At 43.4% G+C, this 24211-nt stretch overlaps 2 protein-coding genes across 3 annotated transcripts; both read left to right on the top strand.

Moving 5' to 3' along the window:
• Nucleotides 1-1083: 1083 nt before the first annotated feature.
• SIKE1 (suppressor of IKBKE 1) lies at nt 1084-4958 on the top strand. The gene is given in 5 exon segments (XM_054176521.1): nt 1084-1439; nt 1441-1550; nt 2056-2198; nt 2986-3099; nt 3505-4958. Coding segments are annotated over 5 exon segments (690 nt in total). The 5' UTR covers nt 1084-1206; the 3' UTR covers nt 3595-4958.
• A 608-nt stretch (nt 4959-5566) lies between these two features.
• On the top strand, nt 5567-24055 carry CSDE1 (cold shock domain containing E1). Of its 2 annotated transcripts, XM_009896079.2 has the most exons (20): nt 5567-5671; nt 9339-9761; nt 11720-11918; nt 12553-12662; nt 13005-13097; nt 13764-13861; nt 14018-14099; nt 14443-14571; nt 14733-14858; nt 15665-15877; nt 17352-17492; nt 17582-17740; nt 18324-18431; nt 18873-19048; nt 19421-19533; nt 20178-20297; nt 20521-20699; nt 21242-21405; nt 22203-22335; nt 22877-24055. In XM_009896079.2, exons 3-20 carry the CDS (start codon nt 11720-11722, stop codon nt 22922-22924), a joined length of 2391 nt encoding a protein of 796 aa, XP_009894381.1. In that variant the 5' UTR covers nt 5567-5671; nt 9339-9761; the 3' UTR covers nt 22925-24055. The 2 variants fall into 2 exon arrangements, with proteins under 2 accessions (XP_009894381.1, XP_054032298.1); XM_054176323.1 differs by lacking the exon at nt 13005-13097.
• Nucleotides 24056-24211: the final 156 nt, after the last annotated feature.

The following is a 24211-nucleotide window of genomic DNA, read 5'->3' as shown; positions in this document are numbered from 1 at the left end:
AAAGGAATTCTAATAATGTGTTGGTTTAACTTTTAGTATTCTCAAGTCAGAAGAAAAATAAGGAAGGACCAGAGGGTAAAACATGCTCTAAAGTGTGGTCCAGACGTTCCACACAGATTACTGTGAAGCAGCATTGTTTCCCCATTTTGCAAAATAGATTTCATAGTTTACTAATTAATTCTGATTAAATACTCCAAATGCAGCTGCTTACTCTGTTCTCGTCTGGGTTGTAGGTGTGCTTTGATATTGTTGCTTATATGACATTATTTTATTCAGCACTTCTGCACTAGGCTTTATCATCTCCGGGCTCATAAAGAAAATCATCTGATAAAGTGTCCAAGGTTTTTCATATGTGTCCATCTGAATTAGGATTTAAACTTGAACGAGGCCCCCAGTCAAAGGCAGTCCCGTTAAAACAGTTGTTGAAAACATTACTGACAAAGTCCGTAATACTGAATAAAGAAGCTTAGTGGCACAAAGTTAACCAAAGAATCAAGGACATCACAGATCACTAACAGTAGCTTAAGTTAGCAAATACATATCAAAGCAGCAAGTCAGCATTACAGAGCTTGTTTTTTTAACTCGAGTAGAGGATGTTTACTGTTAAAAGGGACAAACAAGAATATTAGATAAGATGACAGCTCAACAGACCTCAGCCCGGAATTTATCACACACTGTTGAAGGGAGCATTTAAAAAGATAACCAGACCCGCCTCGGGTCAAGGGTACGCGCCCTTCTGCAAACAGCGCAGGGTACCGCAGCCTTTCTCTGAACCAGCCTTTCATCGGGGCTTCCTCCGGGAAAACCGCGTCGTGAAGCACTCGGAACCGTTCTGTGGACGACCGGGGACATCCCTGCCGGTGAGAGTTCTCGCAGGGGGTCTCCTGGGATAGCCTTAAAAGCCGAGGGCATTCCTCTGCTGCGGGTGGCTTCATAACGCCGCTACCCACGGGCACCGGCAAGGCCGAGCGTAGGGGCTGCGCGCGCTCTCGCAAGAGGCGGTGGCACCTTCACGCCGCCAGGGGGCTCCTGCCCACCGCGCGCCACTCGAGCGCCGGAAGCGGCGGGGGCGCGCGCGGTAGGCGTTCCCGATGCCGCGGGCTCGCGGCTGTCCGCGCGCGAGGCGGCGGCGGCGAGGAGGGGCGCGCGCCGCCGAGCATGGGGCCGCGGCGGAGGTGAGGGGCGCCGCTCGCCTCAGCGCTCGCCATGACCTGCACCATCGAGAAGATTCTTACGGACGCGAAGACGCTGCTGGAGCGGCTGAAGGAACATGACACCGCCGCCGAGTCGCTCATCGACCAGTCCGCCGTCCTGCACCAGCGCGTCGCCGCCATGAGAGAGGCAGGCGCGGCGTGGGCCGAGAAGGTGAGAGCGGGCAGGGGGCGAGCGGGCGGCGGGCGAGTGAGCGGACGGGGCGGCCAAACTGACAGCCGTGTTTCTGCAGGGCCAGGGCACCGCGGCGGAGCGGACAGACCCATCCCGGCTGCGGCCGCCCGTGCTCCTGTCCCAGGAGAACACGCAGATCCGCGACCTGCAGCAGGAGAACAGGGGTAAGGCTGCCCGGGCGGCGGAGCGGGGGCGGCGTGCTGCGGGACCCCGTGGCGCTGATGGAGGGGTGCAGGGGTAGCGTGTCATGGCGGGGAGCCGGCGGCCGCGGAGAGCTGTGCTGAGTGCGCTGGAGGAACTCGCGGGATGGGAACTGGTGTGGGGCGTGCTGGAGGTGGAGGGTGATGTCCCGAGGGCCCAGTTGCTGTGTCGGGCAGGGTCCTGGGGAGCAGCGCTCTTGGTGCTTCAGACGGGAGTGGCCTTGTCGAGGGGACTGGGAAGTGCCTCTGTTTTGCTTTCTGTGAGAGGCATGGATGCCTTGGTGTGAAAGCGACTGCCAGTGTCAGGATGGGAGAGGGGCTTGGGCCGCCGACTGCTCTGGCGAGGGGGTCAGAGGGATAGCAGGAATCAAGCGAGCTGACAGTACTCTCTACCTCGGCTACAGCTTCTGCTGTCAGCACTGTGAAAAACGGCTTGCATTTTGTGGCAACGACATACTGTGTTTTGCAGAGCTGTGGATCTCACTGGAGGAGCACCAGGACGCATTAGAACTTATCATGAGCAAATACAGAAAGCAAATGTTACAGCTTTTGCAAGGGAGAAAAAGTGAAAATACAGAACCAGTCTTGAAAATTCATCAGGCTAATTCTTTGGTAAGATGGGGTGGGGACAGAAGAGGGCAAAAAATTTTTGTTCCCTATCTCTAGCTTGCTTTCATGCAACATTTGTTTCCATTCATGGAATATCTCTGCTCCAAAATCTGTTTTAACATACTCTTGTCTCTTTGCTGGTTATTTTTTTCCTCTATTCCTTTTGCAGCACTCAGGTTGTAACAGTCATGAGAGGAGACTGAAAAGCATAACCCATTCATGGCCGAGGTGAAGGCTGGCTCTTTATGCACTAGGTGCACTTCAGAGTTCTAACAGAGTGTGTTTTCAAAAGGGTTAGGGCTGTATCTAGACAGTTCTGTAAAAAAGTGCCTCAGAAGGCTCTAGTCTTAGTTATTTTAGTTTGGCTTCCTTCTGACTTGGGGATGTTTACTTCACACTGTTACTTAGTCTTGAAATCTCTTTTGCTTAATATTTGGCATTCTTAGCAGTCCCATTGGGTTTTTCTAACAATGCAATATGAAATCTGCTCCATAGTAATATTTGCAAGAACCTGAATTTTTTGTCCCAGTCCTTACCACTCTTGAAATTATTTCCATCTTAGTAAGAGTGCCTTACCTTGCTGACTGATGTGATTTCTATTGACTGTTTTCATTGATGATTCATGATAAAGGACAGTAAAGTACATGTATTCATCTTTAAATGTTACACATCTTAAAAACGATTGCAAATGCTTGAGAGGAAAAGATTAAAACCAAAATCAAGAAAGGGATAAATGATTACTGCTGCTTTTGCCTGAAGATCCTGAATATGTTATTTTTATGTCTTCCAGGAAATTGAAAGTCAAATAGACAGAATATGTGAGATGGGAGAGGTGATGAGGAAAGCTGTTCATGTTGATGATGATCAGTTCTTTAAAGTTCAGGAGAAACTAGCTCAGTTGGAGGTAAGAACAGAGACAACTGCTAAGAATAGATCAAGTCTCCAGACTTACTCTGGACTTTCTGTGTTTGTTTGTGTATCAAGGATTCAACAACCAAAAATTTGGACATGGTGTCAGAAAATGCAGAACATAATCTATTTAGTTTTGAGGTTTTGGTATTTTTTTATATATATATATAAAATGTATATATGAAGCCAGAAGCAAAAGATGAGCTTTAAATGATGTGATTCTGCTCTTGCCAGCACTGTATTAGGGCCTACATGACAGAATTGATGTTTCAATTATCTGTGAAGGAGTGGGACCGTTTAAAGTTTATTGTCCTTTAATTGTGATTCAGCTCATTTCTATTGTAGTCCTTTAATTGTGAATTAGTTCGTTTCTGTTTCAGCAAAAATATTGATTTTGCAGCTTGAAAACAAAGAGCTGCGTGAACTGCTGTCAATCAGCAAAGAGGCTTTTGAAGTGGGGAGAGAAGACCTGCCTGACTGTGAAGCTTAGGTCACAAAATAACCTTATCTCCAAATCTTGGCTTCAGAGACTATTATGAAACTACCCTACAAGGATGGGTTCTGTTTTGTTTTTCGAGGTGTTTCCTTGTATGTTTATCTTTCTGTGGGCTGTTTGCTCTGTGTTTTTCTGAAGTTGCATACTGTGGATGGCAAAGGCTTTGCATTGCTGCTCTGTCTCAGTAATTGCAGCGTACGCTTAACAATGAAGTATTTGATATGTACTCCCTTGTGATAGTTTATTTCCTCTCCCATTTGTGGGTTTTATTTATGAGGTTCAGTTAGTAATTCCAACTGTGCAGATGACACTTAAATCCACCTTGTTATTAGCTAGAAACCATAATACAGGTCCCGATTGTTTTATTTGATAGAACAGTCAAGAGCTTATTGAAAAATTGCTTTGTAAATGGTAGGTACACATTTTGTCTGCCTGCACAGAGAAGGCACATGGAGCTTTTGTTTTGCTCTGAAGAGCTAATTCTCAGTATTTGGCTGGCTTGACATTGTTACTTGGACAGCTGCTTCCATGAGAGAACAGCAGATAGCCAGAAGATCACTTCAAGTAGTAACTCATACAAGGAGCATAATTCACCTTGAGTTAGGAGTGGAAATCAAGAGTGGATCACCCATTCTGACACCTGGGTGTTTTTGAAGGACATTGCATATCTAATTCTTTTTTATGGTAGAGCTGTTCTAGCTTTACTAGTGCTCCAAGGTTTGTGGATGCTGACTAGCACTGGTCTGAAGGCAGTGCATTCAAACCCTGCTCAGAACACAGTGCCTTCAGATTAGAGGTCTTTGACCTCCCACTAATTTGGACTTTGGGAAGCGAGGTGAGGTCTGCCTCAGAACTAAACCAAAACCAACCATACAACCAGGTTTTTAGTATTACATCACAGGCAAATCTAGTGACAGATGTTATGTAGTTAATGGAGAATCCTGTATTGAGTGAAGTTGAGAGTTGCAGGTCTTAGTAATTTAGCAATATTGTGGTATTTTAAATGACATTTTTATATAAATATTTATGTGCTTCTTACCTGTGATCAGAGAACAATCTCCAAGAACAGTAACCATCTTATTTTCAATATTAAAGTTTTATGCCATTTTTTCCCCAAGTGACAGTTTTGATAGATGCAGAAGATGGTTTACATTCCTGTGCTTAATGAAAGACATTTTGATGCAACTGTTTGGAATACCCATCAGGATTGTTTGGTAAATATAAAGGATTTCTGTACAGGAGCATTCTTGTATTAAATTGATTTTCTACTAAAAATTGTTTAAGAGGGAATAATAAAAAAAAAAAGTGGGGAGTATTTTCTCAAGTGTATTCTGTTTCCTAGATCCGGGGGATGTACCCAAGCCTTTCACACCCCCTCGCTAACCAGTAAGGCTGCCTCATCTCTCAAAAGAGTTACCATCATCTGAAATGCCTCTGAGGATGCATTTCTGCCTTCAGCATCCTAGTGTTGGTTAACATTCCTCGAATTGAAGCCTGAAAAAAAAAAAAAAAAAAGGAAACTACACAGCAGCTGTTTTCACTCATTAATTTGTTATTAATTAATAGCAAATCATAATTATCAGAGGACTTTTAAATACAGTCATTTGCTAAGGTACTGTTCTGGGCCTGCGTGTCCATAGGATCCTTATGAGCCGACGTACATATTCGGAAGGACTTGGCGCGCTCGCGTTGAAAACCGACCTGGAGCCTCGGGACCGAGCATGCCGCTGCCCGCGCTAGCACCAGACGGGAAGGGTCTTGCGCTGTGCCTTGAGCTCGGTGCATCCTTTCCACAGGCCCTGCCTGCCCCGCGGCCGCCATCTCATCTTGAGGGCGGGGACGAGCCGCCGCGGGTGCGCGTGGGGGGAGGGTTGAATGGGTGTGTGCGCGCACCGCCTCTGTGCTTGCGCACGTGATCGGCATGCGCGCATGCGCAACGCGCCCCTACCGGGGCCCTTTGTGCGCAGGCGCGGCCCCGCCCCGGCGCTCTCGCGAGAGGCCGGGATTTATTCCTACGTGCTGTGCCGTGCTGCTCATGGCGGCGCTGGAGCGGGGGCGCTGAGCTGTTGGGGTGAGTACGATCGCGGCGGGCTTTGACCGTTCCCGTCGCTGTCCAAGCGCTGCTGGCGCAAGTGAGAGGATACTGGAGGCCCTCAGAGTCGGCGAAAGGAGTAGAGGACACCTCCAGACCCGCCTCCTATGTATGTCTTATCGTAGCTGCCTCGGCGGGGTAGGGGTTCCTGGAACCTCGGCTGTGCGGATTGCAGTGGCCGGTGGCGGGGACGACATACGCCTGTTCAGTAGACCGCCACTTCTGGGGATAGAATACTGGTGGCCATGGGTCGCTGGGCCGTGGCGGCGTGCGCACTACGCTTCCCGGCGTCCTGCGGGCAGACGCCCCGCTGCCGGGGCTCCTGGGGGTTGGAGTTAACTGCCCGCCCGCGTGGGCGGGGCCAGGCCTGGCTGGAACTCGCTTTCCCGGCGCGCTACGCGCCTCCACGGGCTGCGGGGCTTGTTGGGGCCTGCAGGCTGATAGGCGCTGGGCCGGCCGCGGTGGTCGCCCAGGGAACTACGGACCCCGGCAGGCCGCGGGCGGGGACCCGACGCTGGGACTCTTGGGGCTGGGCCTGCGCGGCCGCCGTGTAGGAACAGCGGTGGACCGCGGCTCCCGGCGTGCTGCGCGCCAGCCCCACCCGGCGCAGCTACAGGGCCCCCATCCCTTTGTGTGCGGGGGAGCGGCCGCCATCGCCCCCCTTTGTGTGCAGGGAGGGCGGTGGGGCGACCACTCCCTCTGCCACGCCTGCCCTTCCCCCTGGGCCGAGCAGTTAGGGCGGCCGGCGCGGCCTTGTTCGGCCTTTGCGCTGTCATAGCGCAGGCCGCGGCCGGCGCCTCCCGCACACGGCAGCCCCTGCTCGGCGCGCTGCTGGCTGGGGCGCCTGGCACCGCCCCTCGGCCGGGCCCGCCACTCTGCTCCGCGGCCACCATCTTGCTGCAGCGCAGTGAACAGGGCCATCGGGAGCGCCGCGCCGGGCCTCGGAGCTCGCCGGGCCTAGGCCCCTCCTGAAGGCCTTCGAGGAGTGTGCCTCGGTCTGGGTCCGATTTTCTGTTGTCTGGGTTAATAACAAGCACAGGGCTCTTCCCCAACGGCCTACCCACTAAGGAAAATGGGCTTTTTGTTTAATTGTTTTCGTTTTTTTGTTCCCCTCACTCATTCTAGCTGACAGATGTACTTGAAAGGTCTTTTTAACTTTTTTTCAGTTTCCCCTATGGATGTATTTTTCAACGTGAAAGTGACTTCACTAACCTAGTGACTTCGGTAGCTTTGGTACCCATCATGTATTGGTTGTGATGATCTAGAGTTAGTATTTACTACTGCTTTCCAATGTTCACCTGAAAAGATAGGGAATAGCTTCTTCAGGTATCTGATAGCTGCCTTGTGCATATAAACTGAAGTGACAAAACTTAATTACATGTGTAGTCATCTAAGAGGTGTCTGCTTCTACAAGCGTATGTTCCAGTCCAGTAAAATGTGTATTCTTGCACTTACCTCATTTTGTGAGGAAAATGCAGTCCAAGAGATTTTTAATGTGGGGGTTGCTGCTGTTAGGCTGTATAGATGTTTTCTAGTTGTGAACAGCTTTGTGACTTACTGTCATTTAGCAAAATCCGCACCAGAAAGACTTCAAGAACATGTGTACAGTTTCTTCCCTGTCTTTGCATTAATCCTTTCAGCTGTAAATACACAAATGCAGAATCCAGTGTGACTTGGAGGCTGGGCAGCTGCTTAGGGTGTTTACCATTTGGAAGAGTATTTATAGTAGCTGAAGTAAAGTAAGGAATTAAAGACAGACAGACACAAGATTTTACTTTTTTCCCCTATCAAGTTATGTTTGCTTGACAGCTTTGTTTGTTTTAATAACTTCAGTGTAGTAAACCAATCTTGTTATTGAATTGAACTTGGTTTTAAGAGACTAGCTTGTACCTTATTCCATTACTTAACAAAATCAGCGTTTGTCAGCTTTGGGCAGAAAAGATGTTTTGATTATTCTATAAAAATGTTGCATATTCTATGCCCAGACAAATCAGAGACATAACACAGTAAAAGCTACAGCTTCAGTAGAGCCTTAATAATGTTAGCATAATTAGCTGAGAGAAGTACATAAATAAGTTCTAAGTTCCTGTGATACAGAATATACCTGCTTCATTCCTTCTGAGCTTTGTTGGGGGATACTCATTTGAGATCTGAAATGCTGCTCAGAAAATACTACTGTCCTAGAAGATGTTGTAGTAGCAATTGCCTAAATGTAATATGCAGGTATGTGAGAAGCCTGGTGATCATGTTATTTTTGCAGTAGCTTTGCATCTTCTGATTTATACTTTTTATGTAATTGAATCTTACACTGCAAACCTTTCACAACAGGTACTGGTTTGTGCTGCCCTCATCCACTTCAGTCTCATTTTTATATGTCCAGTGGTCTGACAAGAAAACTTGGTTCAGCCAAAAGTTTTTCAGAGCTGTGACTAAAGGAAGATGCTTATCTGTAGGACAGGCCATTGAAATACAAACTTTTGTGACAACTGAGCGATGAGTTCGCACACAGCCACCATGTGCTTTTAGGGTTTAGAGTTCATTTGTAATGGCTGACAGCAGTCAGCATTTCCACTCAGTTAACAGTCTGCCTTCGTGTTTCAGTCGCTGAAGTTGGCTCTTCACTAAAGAGAATTCAAAGCTCAGTGTAACTTGGGAAATTCACTTTCCTGCTGCAGTGAAGGAATGGACTTTGCCCATATTTTTGCTCACTTGCTGTGGGACTTGTGGAGCTACTTAAAAGAGTTGTGCTGTGATGGTTCATACTTCTAGGTTACTGCATGTCATGGTAGTTTATCTATAGAGCCATAGCTGTGGTACTTCTTGGCAGCTTTTGCACAGATACCTCCTCCACCTTTTTTTTCAGTATCTACTACTAAGCAGCAAACTCAAATCAAAACCTGATTTTATTTCTTCTCAAAAAATGTTGTTTCTGTAAGGTTTCAGTTTGCCTGAGCCACTTTCCCATGAAAACAGTGATACTGCAAAACTTCAGTGAGGATTATTGTCCAGTTAGTATTGCTGAGAAGTTCTCTGTTATCTACACAGATATGATCCATATGTAATCAACACTTCTCAAACACTGCTTTAATAGGTCTGGAGAATGTCTCTGCAGATTTTTGTGTGTGTTTTGTGCAGGGGGTGAGTATGGTGTGTGCAGAACAGGCAGATGCAGAGCATTTGTGCATGGAATTGGGAAGTTTGTCTATTTTTGTATAGGGCTGTAGGTGCTTCAGGTATTGCTGGTTCCTGACTTAACTTTCAGAACAAAATTTACCAGGAAATTCTAATTCTCCCTCACTTCCATATCCTATTGCTACTTTAATGGTCTGTTGAAGCACTTACTAATTAAATTAGAAAACTGCATCCATATGAAGGTATTTTTGATAGGAAGACTAAGGCTTGCATTAAATGATGATGCTGCTGTTCAAAATAAAACTGCTTTTTTAACTGTGCAAAGTGATACCTTCCCTGGAATGTGTAACCACATCTAAAGAGTTTAAAATTGGAAATACCCTCTTGCTGGCTTGGAGGTAGAGTTTATTGGAAGAGATGCCAACTGTGTCTGCAAAGCAGTGTTTTATAGGATCAAACTGATGTGTAATTTCTTCTAAAGAGATACTTAGTGTGTTTTTTTTCCTATCTTTAGTATGAAGTGGAACAGAACAGAATTTACCACCTGAAACTGCTGCTTCAAGTTCAGATCGGGAAAAGAATCTACCACATTGTAACAACTCAAGACCAAAGAAGAGGAAACTTACACTGAAGATACAAGGCTTGATCTGAAACAAGAAGTTTGTGCCTACTCAACAGCTTCAGAAGAGCACGTCCCAACGCTGCTAGTCGTCTTTGTTTTCTCCAGTGCTGTATTGAAACTGCCCAGGGCAGCAGCACGTGCATCCTCTATTAGCTTGATAGTTTTCTTGCTGTCTTTTTTCATTCTCTCCTTCTCTTTCATTTTTTTTTTTCCTTTTCCTCTTAACAATAGCAGTCTTCATCCTTAGAAACTTGTGCTGAAACAGAAGAATCGGCCAATACTACTGAAAGTGCAATATTTGAATATCACTGCGAGGTTGGTGCATGTGCTCTGGAAAGAGTTGCATACATATTTCTAGGCTAAGTAGGAGAGAAGTTGTCAACACCAATTTTTAGTGTGGGCTTTTTCAGATACTTGCTGTTATGTTAGTTTAGTATCACTTTGACGAAGTTGTAGTACCTGCAGTATGGTTCTATTTAACAGTACTTATACCCCTGGGGGGTTGGTGTTAACGTGTAGTGGGTTCTTTGGGTTTGTTTGGCTTTTTTCCAAATGATCTCTGTTCAGTCATCTTTAAATCTTGATGCACAGGGTTCTTTTTCTTCCTTTGTGTACTTGTGTTGGTGGGGTTCATAGTTCTTGTAAACTGACAGGTCAGCTGTTAGGAATGAACTGTTGGCAGTGGATGGCACAGCCAGGTAGTCATTGTGGTTTAGAATTGGACCATGATGTTGTAGCTGCAAGCAAGTCTTGTTTGTGCACTCATAATTTGTAGCCCATTACTACAAGTTTCTGAAAGGACAGTTTTGTGACAGTGTTCCTGATGATAGCTATAAGTGGACATTGTATTTGCTTTTTCTATTTTCTTGATGCTGTGGCAACATGATGTTTGAGGGGGTGTAGGGATAAAACAAACATCTGGAGAGACTGCTGCTATTGTAGTGTATCTTTCCCTCTACAGCAAGTTTCAGTACCACTCTCAGAAGTGTACCTTTGAACTTAAATTGTCAGGCTTTGGATGACAGGCTTATTGATGAGTTTTGTGCTGTACTACCAATACTCCTTTGAACTCAAAACTGTTCAAATGGTACCATGCAGTGATAGGTGGTTTTCTAGGCATAAAATGTGCTCCTCTGAACTTCACTTCTAGGCAGATTTTTGTCATTTTTCTGTATCTACTGTACCTTTAGTAGTTATTTCCTTTAGCTTATTACTCAATGTCTCTGGTAGTGGTGAGTGTGTGTTTATGTGCTTATGTAGTATGAGGGATGTGAAGTAGCCATTTCGTGACTCACAAAGCATTTGTCACACTCATTTGAGCTTTCAGATTGGGTTAATGGCCTTGCCAATTACTCTCCTGGGAGAAGGTACACTAATCTCTTGCTTTCCCTTCCCCCAATCACCCTACTTGCAAGACCAATTTATTTTTTAGAAGTATTTCAAACTCTGGGGTGACCTAAAATCAAATATTTAAGCTATTGCCTTCCCACAAGGGCATCTTGTGTATGGAATGTCCTAGGGGTTTATCAAAAGGTGATGGTTCATATGTTGGAGTGATGTTTACAGGAACTAGTCTGTAATTCTTAGCAGCTTTGCATAGTACTTTTTTTTTTTTAATGTGCCCCCTAAACATAATCCACATAGGATGGAGCTCCTGTGGCTTTTGCCCCCTGAGTAGTTCAGGCTGGACATGAGGGAAAAACTTTGCCAGGAGAGCAGCACAGCACTGCAGCAGTTAATGCAGAAAGGCAATAGAACCTCTACCATTGGAGATTTTTCAAGACTCAGCTAGACAAAGGTATGGCAGCCTTTGTCCCTTGTTGTCAGGAGGCCTTGGAGGAGGATGAACTAGAGCTCTCCAGGGGTCTTTGCTGGAGGTCATGTTCTGCAGGACTTTGAACCTGACCTGTTGGTTCATAACTATTGCATTTTCCTGGCTACCAGTTTAAGAACAGATACCTTGGGTATTTTCAGGCCCTGGCATGAAGTAGGGAGTTTGTTTGGATTTAGTCAGTTTTGATCTAAGCGAGTTTTATTTTGGTGTAGTATTTCTGGCCTGTTTTATAAACACGTTGGCTGGCTACATTTCAAGGATAGTAGTTTTACCAAAGCCCAAATATTTTGGTCTTTATCGTAAAAACAGGTAAAATGTGTTGCTTTCAGTAACTTCCACAAGCTCTTTGTATTTGTTACTCTGTGGGCATGGAAGCTTATTTCTAAGTAGTGTGTTTTGTGTGTCTCTTCTTTTCTCCTTGCAACTTTCTGTTAAACAGATGAGCTTTGATCCAAACCTGCTCCACAACAATGGACACAATGGGTACCCCAATGGTACTTCAGCAGCACTGCGCGAGACAGGGGTCATCGAGAAGCTGCTGACCTCCTACGGATTCATTCAGTGCTCTGAGCGGCAGGCGAGGCTCTTCTTCCACTGCTCACAGTACAATGGCAACTTACAGGAGCTCAAAGTAGGAGGTAATTAGGCAACTTTCAGGGCTGCTTGGTTGAGTGTAGATCAGTTTCTTTCACTTGCATAGAACACCCTTTTCTGGCATGAACAGATGCTTGCTGTTGCTTCTAGTGGGTTAAAGAGACAATTTAATCTATCTGCTGCTCCCTATGAGAGACCTTTACAGTGCTTCTGCTCTGTACAGCTCAAATCAGTGCAGTTGTGGCCACCTGGAGAAGGTGTGGTGTTAGGTCAAGCTTGTGTAACTGAGGTGGAAGTAAGTGGAAGAAATACACCTCACCTACTCAGTATTTTTTTTTTTTTAATTAGAATTAGTTTGAAGAAGGTCAGTCTTTCATAATGGGGAGGCTGCTAATTAATGTGGCAGTGAAGTTTCCAAACTGTTCAGTGGCAGGGCAGAGGGAGGGAGTTGAGGGGCAAACCATTACCACAGAATAGTTCATTAACAACAGAGTGAGCAAGCAGAATAACCAGAGAAATATTTACAGTGTCCTTCCTCGGTGACAGTCACATGAGTTTTACTTTGCTGTCTTTGGCTAAAGCAGTGAGTTATTAAATGTAACCATTTAGAGATTTTTAAAAAACCCACCCACCCACCCCAACCAAACTCTTGATGCCATTGTCATGTTTGTCTTGTAGATGATGTTGAGTTTGAAGTGTCTTCTGATCGCCGAACTGGAAAACCCATTGCTATTAAATTGGTCAAGATAAAACCGGAAATATTACCTGAAGAACGAATAAATGGACAAGTTAGTGCCTGTTTTCCTTATGTACATAACTTCCATCCTTTGCTTCAGTACAGAAGCTACATTCATTAAGCATGCATATTACTTGCATACAGTTCTGCAGCAATGTAATGTATTTTTGTTGTCCTGGTAAAAATTGAGAGGTCCAGCGTAAGCTCTTCCTTAGTTCCAAAGACTTCTAAGAGTCTTCTGTAAGATTGAGTCTTTGCAGTGTGGCTTTCCCTGTTGAATTACACCACAAGCACGTCCCTGAGTGTGTAGTAGAGGCTACTGAAATTGGTTTTGTATTGAACAATGCTGCTCCTAAAATGACTAGCAATGGATTTCTTGTTTTTTGACTGGTAGGTTGTGTGCGCTGTTCCTCACAATTTAGAGAGTAAATCTCCAGCTGCCCCGGGTCAGAGTCCAACAGGGAGTGTATGCTACGAACGTAATGGGGTAAAGCTTGCCTATTTTACTTGAACTCTTCACTAGTCCATCACTGTGGTCTATCAGCAATTTAGGTGCAATTTAATGTGGACAATAGATAATCGCTAAGAACTGCAGGTTTGGGCCAAAAATAAGCATGCTTTGGTAATTAACACAAGCAGAAATGTTAATTTGACAGCTTCCTTGCTTTTATCTATGGAAAGCTTCATCTAGAGACAAGTAGTTGTTTCTCTCTTTACATAACCCAGCTTCATTAAAGCTCTGAATGCCCATGTATCCATATCTTGAAGTTACAAGGCTTAGAAACAGACGTTTAAAGGTGGCCACATACAAACAGTAGTGATGCCTCCTCCCTGGGGGTGTTCAAGGCCAGGTTGGATGAGGCCTTGAGCAGCTGAATCTAGTTGAGGCATCTCTGCCCATGGCAGGGTGGTTGGAGTAGATGATCTCTGAGGTCCCTTCCAACCAAAGGTTTCATAAAACCTTTCAAGTTTGGTTGCTGTAGCAACAGCACAATGACAATGGACAATGAATGTTTGAGTGCCGTGTTTGAACACTTTTATTTCCTTGCTAAATTAATTTCTTTTGTTTCATAACAGTATCTGCTATTAAACTGTCATTCTTAGAAACAGTTATTCTACAAATAGAGTAATACTAGTCATTGTTAATTTACAGGAAGTATTTTACCTGACATACACCCCAGAGGATGTTGAAGGAAATGTACAGCTGGAAACAGGAGATAAAATAAACTTTGTAATTGATACAAATAAACAGTAAGTTGGGATTGCTTTTCATTCTTCACCCTTTTGTTTTTGTAGTCAGGCAGAATTCATGCCTGTTCCAAGAACTGAAATGACTATGAAATATGATCTTTTGCTCCAGTTTTGAGTTGTTCAGGTTTGCTCTGTGTATTTTTTTTTTTCCTCTAGTACTGGTGCTGTAAGTGCTCGTAACATTATGCTATTAAAAAAGAAACAAGCCCGCTGTCAAGGAGTAGTCTGTGCCATGAAAGTAAGTGATGCTTTAGCTCTAAAGTTTCATTTGAAAAATCAAATGCTGTTCTAAAAAGTGATGTAAGTAATCAGGGCATTAAAAGCTATTAACAGTTTGGAGCTGTGGGTGTAAACTGGGTGAAATGTTTTGAACGACTCATCTTTGGTACTAATACTCTTCTTAACAGAGGAAGTCTCATTTATTTCCATCTGTGTATTCCTTGTGGTAGTCTGTTAGCTGTGTGCACTCATAAGTTTGCTATACTGATATGTCATGGTCTTTCCTTGTTTGATAAAAGATGTAAGATTTTTGTCATGTTAAGAGAATGGACAATTTATTTAACACTCTGTTTTGTTCTTAGGAAGCCTTTGGATTTATTGAGAGGGGTGATGTCGTGAAGGAGATATTCTTTCACTATAGTGAATTTAAAGGTGACCTAGAAGCCTTACAGCCTGGTGATGATGTGGAGTTTACAATCAAAGACAGAAATGTAAGACGAAATCCAGTAAAAACTGAAGACAAGGTCCTAGGGCATAACTGGGCAGCTGTCTTGTTATCTCAACTTGTGCAAAGGAGGGGGGAGGAGGTTCTTTGGGAAATGTCTGTTACTTTACCTTTTCTCTGTCTGTGTGGCTGGTTTTGTGCTTTTAGGGTAAAGAAGTTGCAACAGATGTTAGACTGCTGCCTCAAGGAACTGTCATTTTTGAAGATATCAGCATTGAACATTTTGAAGGAACTGTAACCAAAGTAATTCCAAAAGCACCCAGTAAAAATCAGGTGAATTTCAATATTTCATTAGGCCTATGTTAAATGTTGTATTGATTGTACAGAATTGCAGTCAAACAACAGAAGTGTTCCCCTGTAACACTGCTGCAGAAGTGTTGTCTGGTCAAGGAGCAAAAGCTCAAACTTAGCCTGTCACAACCATTGATAGCAGTCACAGTGTGCAATTTTTCTAAAGGTTATGAACAGCAAGAAGTAGGGGAATATGTTGGGTTTTTTCCCTTTAATCTTTCAAATACTACTTGAATTTTGTGGGTTTAGAATGTATCTTTAAAACAAAAGCATGGGGAGAACATACTTCCTAGAATTAGCCTGATTCATGGCTTCCTGCATGTTGTAACAATCATGAGGGTTTTGACAGAGTGATAAATTGACCTTTAATGTTTGGTTTTGAGGAAACTATACCTGAGCCCTTCCCTTAAAACCTCAAGTGAGTCTCTGTTGTTGTTTGGGGGAGTTTTGGGGGGTGGTCTTCTTGTGTTTTAATCAACAAGACAGATACTGCCTTTTAGAAGTGTTGTAAGTATGCTTCTAAACTGAGTTCTTGAAATAGTTTTCATATCTTTGGCAATATGTGCTTGGTGCTTAAGAAAATCCAACCAAGAAAGAAAACCCCTAGCATTTGGGTATGAGCAGTTAATTACAGCATGAGGAGTGGTGGAAATAAAACATGGTCTGAGTCCAGCAGGCACTTGCTGTCAGCCTTGCTTCTGCTAGCATCCTAATTTCTGCAGATCTTGCAGTTTTGCTCAGTCTTGGAGGCAAACTTAACTTTTTCTCTTGGGTTTCCTCTCTGCTAGAGTGATCCGTTACCTGGCCGCATCAAAGTTGACTTTGTGATTCCTAAAGAACTTCCATTTGGGGACAAAGATACAAAATCCAAGGTGACCTTGCTGGAAAGCGACCACGTTCGATTCAATATTTCGACAGACAGGCGTGACAAACTGGAACGAGCCACCAATATCGAGGTTCTCCCCAACACTTTCCAGTTTACTAATGAAACTAGGGAAATGGCAAGTATCTGTCTTTTCAAAAGTTTTTAATCTTGAGGGGAAATGGAAAGTAGACCATGGGAGTTTTGTCTTAAATGGTAACCTCATGCAAAAATCACTAGTGTATTCTGTTGCCTTTTCTGGAATCCAGTCCTCAGATGAACACTTGAATTGTTTAAATGGTGTACAATTCAGAATGAATGCTGTCCATCCTTTAATAAGCTACTGAGTAAATTAAATTAATATTAGAGAGTTAGGCCTTAGTTAGGCTGCTTGGAGTGGATTGCTAGCTGGTTATGCACTTACAAACTATTAGTTTAAAAATTCGTATGCTTGAGTCTAAATAGGCAACAACTCATGTTCCTTAGCAACAGTGGAAGGTCCTGGGGCTGCTGTGGTTCAGGTAGTGAAGAGTCTTAAGTATCAAAAGAGGTACTGTGTGCAGCTTTTGGATGTCCTGTTTTTTTGACCAGTCTCTGTCTGAGGGTCCAGCAGAAGGATAGTGAACAGCTGTGCTCTGTCCCACACAAAAAACTTGTGGATTACAAGGACTAAGGTGGATGTGCTGATCAATATTAATGTTTCCTTCCTGTAGTTTGGGATGTTAGTTCTATTGCAAGTAGACTGTAAGCTTGCCTTCCTTTCAGTTGGAGTCCAGTTAGTGCTATCACATCAGTATGCTGTGAATTAGGGACACTGTGCTTCAAAGAAACTATTGAACCTTGACTTCAGCCTCTCAGATTTTGGCATTCTAAATCCTCTAGCCTTCTGGTATTTCTTCTCTGGCTAGGTGTGTGTGCCTGCCTGAATGGAGCTGTCACTGAGGTGACAAGTACTGGCTGCTTCTAGACAGGTTAGCTTTCACAAGCTCAGGAAAAGCAGCTATAGAGGTGGGGAAGTATCTGCATAGTTTTCAAATCCTGTCAGCCTTTCCTTGAGACTTGCTAAAGGTTCTGTAGCAACTAGGCTGAACTGAGTATGTTCATGAATTCTGTCTTGCTCAGTGCCTCTGGTGTGGTTATGTAACTTGCTTACCATAATACAGTCATCAAGTCTTGTTTTAAACTCCTTTGTAAGAAAGCCTTGTAATGTCTTCATTAGTATCTGAAAATCTGATGATTTTTCTCTTCAAGTTCCCTTTTCCCTCTGATTCTATTTCCTGTTTACACAGGTTCTTCTGTGTACCTTTGTTACACTTGTATGGGTTGCTGCATGCATTGGTAAAGTTCCCCCTTTCAAGACTGCATTCTCTGGGTAGTAGTAACCTCAGGTTCTTTAACTGTAGTTCTTTTTGTTGGTGGCTTAAATGTCTTTCCCTTTTCACTCATCATAAGAAATTTAAGTTGGCAGGTGAGACAAGTATGACTTGTTTGCTTTCCAGATTGACCACTGCACTTGCATAATGTAGGAAGTGTGTTCATAGGGTTCAGGCCTTGTGTCCCCAGAAAATGTGTACTTGATGTAAAGCTGTAATTGTCCACTTGGCTTTCCTTAGGGTGTGATAGCAGCAATGAGAGATGGCTTTGGCTTCATCAAATGTGTGGACCGGGATGCTCGCATGTTCTTTCACTTCAGTGAAATTATGGATGGAAATCAACTCCATATTTCTGATGAAGTAGAGTTTACAGTCGTTCCTGTAAGTGAAATGAATATTTTTACGTGAGTTTTAGACAGACTGAACAGAAGCTCTGTAAAATCTAAAACCTGATTGATCTTGGTTTTCAGGATATGTTGTCTGCACAAAGAAATCATGCCATAAGGATTAAGAAACTTCCAAAAGGCACAGTTTCTTTCCACACTCAATCAGATCACCGTTTTGTAGGCACTATAGACAAAGAAGCCACTCCAGCCAAAGCTGCTAGCCCAAATAAAGGCAAAGAGAAGGTAATGTTGCTCTCCTCTGCTTGTGAAGTACCTGTGTTCCTTAAAATCTGTCATTCAGCTATTTGAAGCACTGTTCATCCTGTATGATTTGAACTACATTGAACAACTATTGACAGCAGTCAGTGAAAACTAACTTGTGTCAAAGAAGATAACAAAAGTATTGGTAATGATCATGTTATTGAGGATACTTCCCAGGAACCTGATAGGAAATTCCTTTCTATCTCCTGCTGCATATAATGCTAGATAGAATTGGTTAAAAGGAAATTTCTAGGCCTGGAGGAGACACTTGATTGTTTTGTCATGATGTTTTAAATAATGCCAGAATACTTGAACTTCCAGTAAATACTTAATAGAAATAGTGCAAAGACTTTCCTTCCTTCAGAAGTGCTGTCTAGTGTTAGGTAAAGCTGCTTATTTAGTTGATACTACTGTGTTTTTCAACAGTGACTGAGCAGTTACAGTAAAAACCATTGTGGCTCAAATGAGCAGTGCTGGAATTGTGGTGTGGTTAACTTGTTTGCTTTTACAAATCAGACACTGCTGCATTCTGATGGGGCTTTTGTTTGTTTGGTTTTGTTTTTAGGAAGCTGAGGATGGAATAATTGTTTATGATGACTGTGGAGTAAAACTGACCATTCCTTACCAGGCCAAGGATGTGGAAGGATCTACTAATCCCCAGATAGGAGATAAGGCAATATAACTAAGTATACTATTGGGGAATATTTTGTCAGTATTCAGAAGCCATGCTATGAAGACAGCACTAATTACTGTTCTTGAAAGTCTGAAACAAGTGAGCAAAGCTGGGTGCATGCTCAGTGTGGACCACTGGTGAGAAGTAGTGAAAGGAGGCAAATCAGAGACCCCCATCTAGAAGGCTTAAAAAGCTGGGTTCTAGGGGCTGATTTGCCTTGCATATTCCACTGGTGTGACTGCTACTCTTTGGAATGTAGTAAATGACTGAGAGATGTTCTTGGGAGAACAGTGGCTAGCAAATTAGTTTCCTGGAGAGCCTAGGTATTGATTAGAGCTACACAGCTTTGAAAACCTTTTTGTTGTTGTTTTTGTCCAAGGCTTTTGTTGTAGTTTGTTTTGGGTTTTTTCTGTCTAGTATTGATATGCATCTCTTCAACAGGTTGAGTTCTGTGTTTGTGAAGTGAAGAGAACTGGTCTGCAAACAGCTGTTTCTGTCAGAATGCTAGGACGCAACTACAGCTCTAAGAGGCTTTTGGGATATGTGGCAGCCCTGAAAGATAACTTTGGATTTATTGAAACAGCTAATCATGATAAGGAGATCTTTTTCCACTACAGGTGAATTTTATTATGTTTGTATGTGTGAGGGTTGTTTGATTTGTTCAAGGGTGTGGAGTTTGTAGTGTTGACTGTTAAAACCCCTTTGGACATCACATGTGCACACACATGCTTAGGTGTCTTAAGTTCCACTTACCTCTGTTGGACTGATTCAGGCTTCTCTGACAGTCAACAATCTTGGTGTTCTGTGCCTCTGAATCCCTCTGGTCAGGAAGCGTGGTAGTATTGTATAGCTAAAATGCTTCACTTCCTTGAAAATGTGAGGTGCTAAATACTAGTTAAATAGTTTCTGATCAACTTACATAAACGTTGGATGAACATCACTGTTCTCATGTAACTGAAAGAAAATTGTACCTAATTCTGTTCCTGTAGTGAATACTGTGGTGATATTGATAGCCTGGAACTTGGAGACACTGTTGAATACAGCTTGTCAAAAGGCAAAGGAAACAAAGTTAGTGCAGAAAAGGTGAACAAAACACATGCAGGTAAGACTTTACCTGGTATTTTCTTGGCAGGTACTGATGGCTAAAGTTCATTAATAATCTGTTTACAACTGGGGCTTAGACCCAAGATGATGATGTTTAATGTGGTGGGCTCTGGCTTCCTGGAAACTCCTGCCTGTGTTTCTAGAAAGTAAACAAGTGCAGACCAACAGTCCTGTAGACATTAGTGACTCTGGACCTTTTTTCTGTCCTCAGTTGGAGGGCAACAAGGACGGTCCTAGTGGCAGAAGCAGCCTAATTAGTAACTGTACTAATTTTGCTGTACTTCATAGGAAGCGTGCAGATGGGTGTATTAAGGACTTGGGAACAAAAAATGCACGCTTAAAAATTACTAAATCATTACAGTGAACAGGAAATAGGAATGCAGTGGAAGAGAAGTAAAAGATTTCAATGAGAAGCTGGTGTTTTTCTGCTTCCACTCTTGCACTGTCAGTGTGGCCTTGATCAGGAAAGCTATCATTACTTACTGCTGGGTTAAAGCTGCTCTGGTTGTACTGGGTGGTAGTGTACACCACCTCACGTATCTCACAATGCAAGCTGTTGGCTTCTGGCCAATCTGAATCACTTAATTATTTTTAAAATAAAGTATAACTAGAACATCCTGTTCTTCCTCTCTTTCTCCTCAGTGAATGGTATCACTGAAGAAGCTGATCCAACTGTTTACTCTGGTAAAGTAATTCGTCCTTTGAGGAGTGTAGATCCCACACAAACTGAATACCAGGGCATGATTGAGGTCATGGAGGATGGTAAGATTATTTGCTTTTAAATTATAAGTGTTCCTTTCACAGATACACAGGAAGCATAGAAGTTTAATCAACTGGAAATAGGTGTTGAGGATTATATTCACACTGTGGGGACTGTAGTCATACTACTAAGCTGACAGTGAAAGTAGCATTTTTAATACTGGAAATAAATTGTGACAGGCCGGAAAGCAGGCTGCTCAGTTCTGCCTTGTGTTTTACCCTCTAGGTGAGATGAAAGGAGAGGTCTACCCTTTTGGAATTGTTGGAATGGCAAACAAAGGTGACTGTCTGCAAAAGGGAGAGACAGTTAAGTTTCAGCTCTGTGTCCTTGGTCAGAATGGGCAGACAATGGCTGTTAACATCACACCGTTCCGCAGAGCCACAGTGGAATGCGTGAAAGATCAGGTGAGTGCCCCCTGCTGAGGACAAGATGCCTGTTAATAGGAAATAGTTGCTTGAGTTGGCATAGGGCAGGTAAGAACTAGTTAATTGCATCTCAGAATGGTTAGAAAATCAAGTGCTGTGAAAGCTCTGTCTTCACAGTTACTCTGCAGTGCTAAGCTCTAGTCACTTACGGAGAGGCTAGGTGAGTTTTGGCAGTTCATACAGAAGTAGAAAGGTGAAAGGAAATAACTGATCTCTTACCAGAGACTAAAGAGCCGGGTCAGTTTTACTGTGTAGTTTTGAAGGTGGAGTCTTAGGGCACACAGCAGTGCTTTCAGAACTTGTTCTGTATGCTTTAGGGTTTAAATGTGACTTTACAACCCCAAGAAGAGTGTCTCTACAGAACAGAATGTTCTGTTCAGTGGAGAAATTGCTTTCACACTTCTGTTAGGCACTTCAGAGGGTTTTTTCCTAGAAGTACTTAAACTGCAAGAGTGATTTAAGTCATTGTATCTGTTTAGATCAAGAGGGAAGAAATAAACTTGTGATGTGTTGGTTTTCAGTTTGGTTTCATTAACTACGAAGTGGGTGACAGCAAGAAGCTCTTCTTCCACGTCAAAGAAGTTCAGGATGGTGTGGAGCTGCAGGCTGGGGATGAAGTGGAGTTCTCTGTAATCCTGAATCAGCGCACAGGAAAATGCAGTGCCTGTAACGTCTGGCGTGTCTGGTGAGGATCTAGTATGGAAATTATATCATCTGGCATGCCCTCTGCATAACTGCAGACGAGCACAAGCTGCTCCTAAACTGAGCTCAGCTGCTCTAGTGAAAACCACTGGCCTGAAAATGGCCAGGACCTGTAGTGCCCAGTGCAGCACAGGAGCTTGGGTGCTGCCTTCTGCGTTGAAATTAGTGAATGAAAAACTGACGGTATGCTATGTAGTTGCTGGCTTGTCTGGGGTAATACAACATAGCATTTCCATCTGTTTCCTCAAGAGCAACTTTCATTTTTAAACAGAAAAGCAGTGTTGTTAGGCACTCTTGCATGCATTTTTGTTAAGGGAGATGCAGAGGGTTGTTTGATTTTGAACTTCTTACACTTGTTGGAGAGAACTGCACAATTTGCATTTTGCTTAAGCTTGAGATAGCACTTCTACAGCAAGAGGAAGCTAATACTATTTTCTCTCATCAATTCTATGCCATTATGTACTGGCAACTCACAAGCTGTTTACTGTCGCAGTTAAAGGGAACAGAAATGTAGGAAATAATTCTTGTGTGTGTGAGAGTAAACACAGCCTCTGCTCACTAAAAAAGGCCCTCTTGAGTCTGCTACTTGAGCTACTGCTAGTTCACAGTCCTGTGGTTAAAGTCCTGGTTTTGAGGTGGATGTTTGTTGTGCTGTCCTGGAGGTCTGCTTCCACACAGGGCAGGTTGTGCTAGTGGGTTAATGGGGATGGTGACTGTAAGCTGGGCAGCTTAGACCATCCCTGGAAGGCCATCAGCGCTCTGTGTGGTTGCCCCTTACAGCGAAGGTGCGAAGGCCGTGGCCGCCCCGCGCCCCGACAGACTCGTGAACCGTTTAAAGAGCATTAATCTGGACGACGCCAATGCTCCTCGCCTCACAGTTCTTCGTCAGCCCAGGGGACCGGATAACTCAAAGGTAGGAGAGATGAAAATGGGCTGGCTTGCAGAACAGCTGCACTCTGTTTTAACTTGGATAATGGAGCATTGCTTTCTCCTGTTGGAAGCCTGAACTCTTTGGAATGTGGGCTCTGCTTTCATGCCTTAGTGACTTAGGCACCAGCTGTGGGAGATGAGGTTGTTTTGGTGGTAAGTCAGGGGTGCTGTACCCTGTGTCAGTAACCTGTGCACACAGTATAGAAACAGCCAGTTGCTGCTTGGGTCCTAGCCAGTAATGGCTGTCTATTGTTTTTTCTTTTATAAACCTCCTGCTTCCCTTCTCAGAGATAGCAAGTGAAATACTTCTTCCTAAACTTGGGTTTCACATCAGGTTCTGCCACCACTTGCTAAGCAGTAGTAAAGTATCTGGAATCCAGAGTATCTGGGACTGTAAAGAGCAGCCCACAGAACCTGTTTTATTACTGCCTCTCTGTCTGGCTAATGAGAAACGTGGTGACGCTGGAACAAAACAGTTTAAACCATGGTGCTAGAGCTAAAAGTTTCTTTTGTTTTCCTTGCAGGGATTTGGTGCAGAGAGAAAGATCCGTCAAGCTGGTGTTATAGACTGATCCACAGAACCCGTACCTGATGTACAACTGAGTGGTGGGGGCTGGTGAAGGGTACCGAGTATCTCCCTGTTCATCCCTTCCTCCAAATTCTAAGAAGCTATTACACCGGTTTTAACACCTTCTCATGTTATGTTTAAAATAAATTTATGAAACCATTTTAAAATTCTTCACAGTTGCATTCTGGAGAACTTAAAGGTGGCGCCTTATAGTATCACATTTTAGAAGCTTGTTTTGAATGGTGCATTTAACGCAACTGGTAACTGCGAATCTACATTGCCTATGTGAGTAAACATTATAGACAGCTCTACTCTGGTAGACCTTATGGAATTCTGCACTACAGTTCTCTAGGCTTTTATCTTTTGTTGTTTTGGCCAAGGTATTACTATGCCTTAGTGCTCAATTGTGTTGTCTTTCCTTCCAAGTGGAAGGCTCATGTCAGCTCAAGTCCGCTCAAATTGAGGACCATATGAGGGTGGAATAAGTTCAACTTTATATAAAACCTGTATGAACATTAAAAGAACTTCAGTTGATGGCCAAATTTACAGTGTTTTCGTATTTCATTTAACTTGAGTCCTGTAGCCAGCAAAGTTGCTAGAACTCGGTGAACCTCTCTTTCTGGAGTAGACTTCTTTTTGTAGTGTTCTGAAACGCATGCAGTGCAGAATTTCATAAGGCTGAGGTGTGCCATCAGTGTGGTAATTTAAATATATTTAAAACAATGCACAAATTGCTGCTGCTTAGAACACTGCAGCTTCTAAACCCAGTTTCTTTTTCTGATTTAAATTTAAGAAGAAAGAAGTTGTGCCTGAAGTGAATACTTTTTTTTTTCCTCCTTTTTTTTTTTTTTGCAGCCAGCACCCAGTGTACTGTAAAAGAATAAATACTTAGGCTTTCCATAGCTGTATTGAGACTTTCATCAAGGTGAAATAGTTGATGTCTGTGTGCTTTTTCCCCGCCCTCCCCCTGCCCCCTCCCTCCATTTCCCCAGTCACACCTTATCAAGCAAGAAAACTGAATGATTGGTCTAAGTATTACTTTAACCAAAAAAGATCAGGAGTTACTTTCTTTGAATAGAGGGCAGTACTGTGGTTTTTTGTTTTGTTTTGGGGGGGGGGTTGTGTTTTGGGGTTGTTTTTTTTTTTTTTGGTTGGTTTTGTTTTGGGTTTTTTTTTCTTTGTTTATTTTTTCTCATGTTACCTCTATTCTCAATTTAGGGTTTTCTTCTCTGGGAGATGCATTATCTTTGTAAAACAAACATTGCTTTCTCCAATTTTTTCTGTTAATGGC

Source organism: Dryobates pubescens, chromosome 35, assembly GCF_014839835.1.
Source record: "Dryobates pubescens isolate bDryPub1 chromosome 35, bDryPub1.pri, whole genome shotgun sequence".
NCBI classification, from domain to species: domain Eukaryota; kingdom Metazoa; phylum Chordata; class Aves; order Piciformes; family Picidae; genus Dryobates; species Dryobates pubescens.
This window is presented reverse-complemented; position numbering and strand designations above follow the sequence as displayed.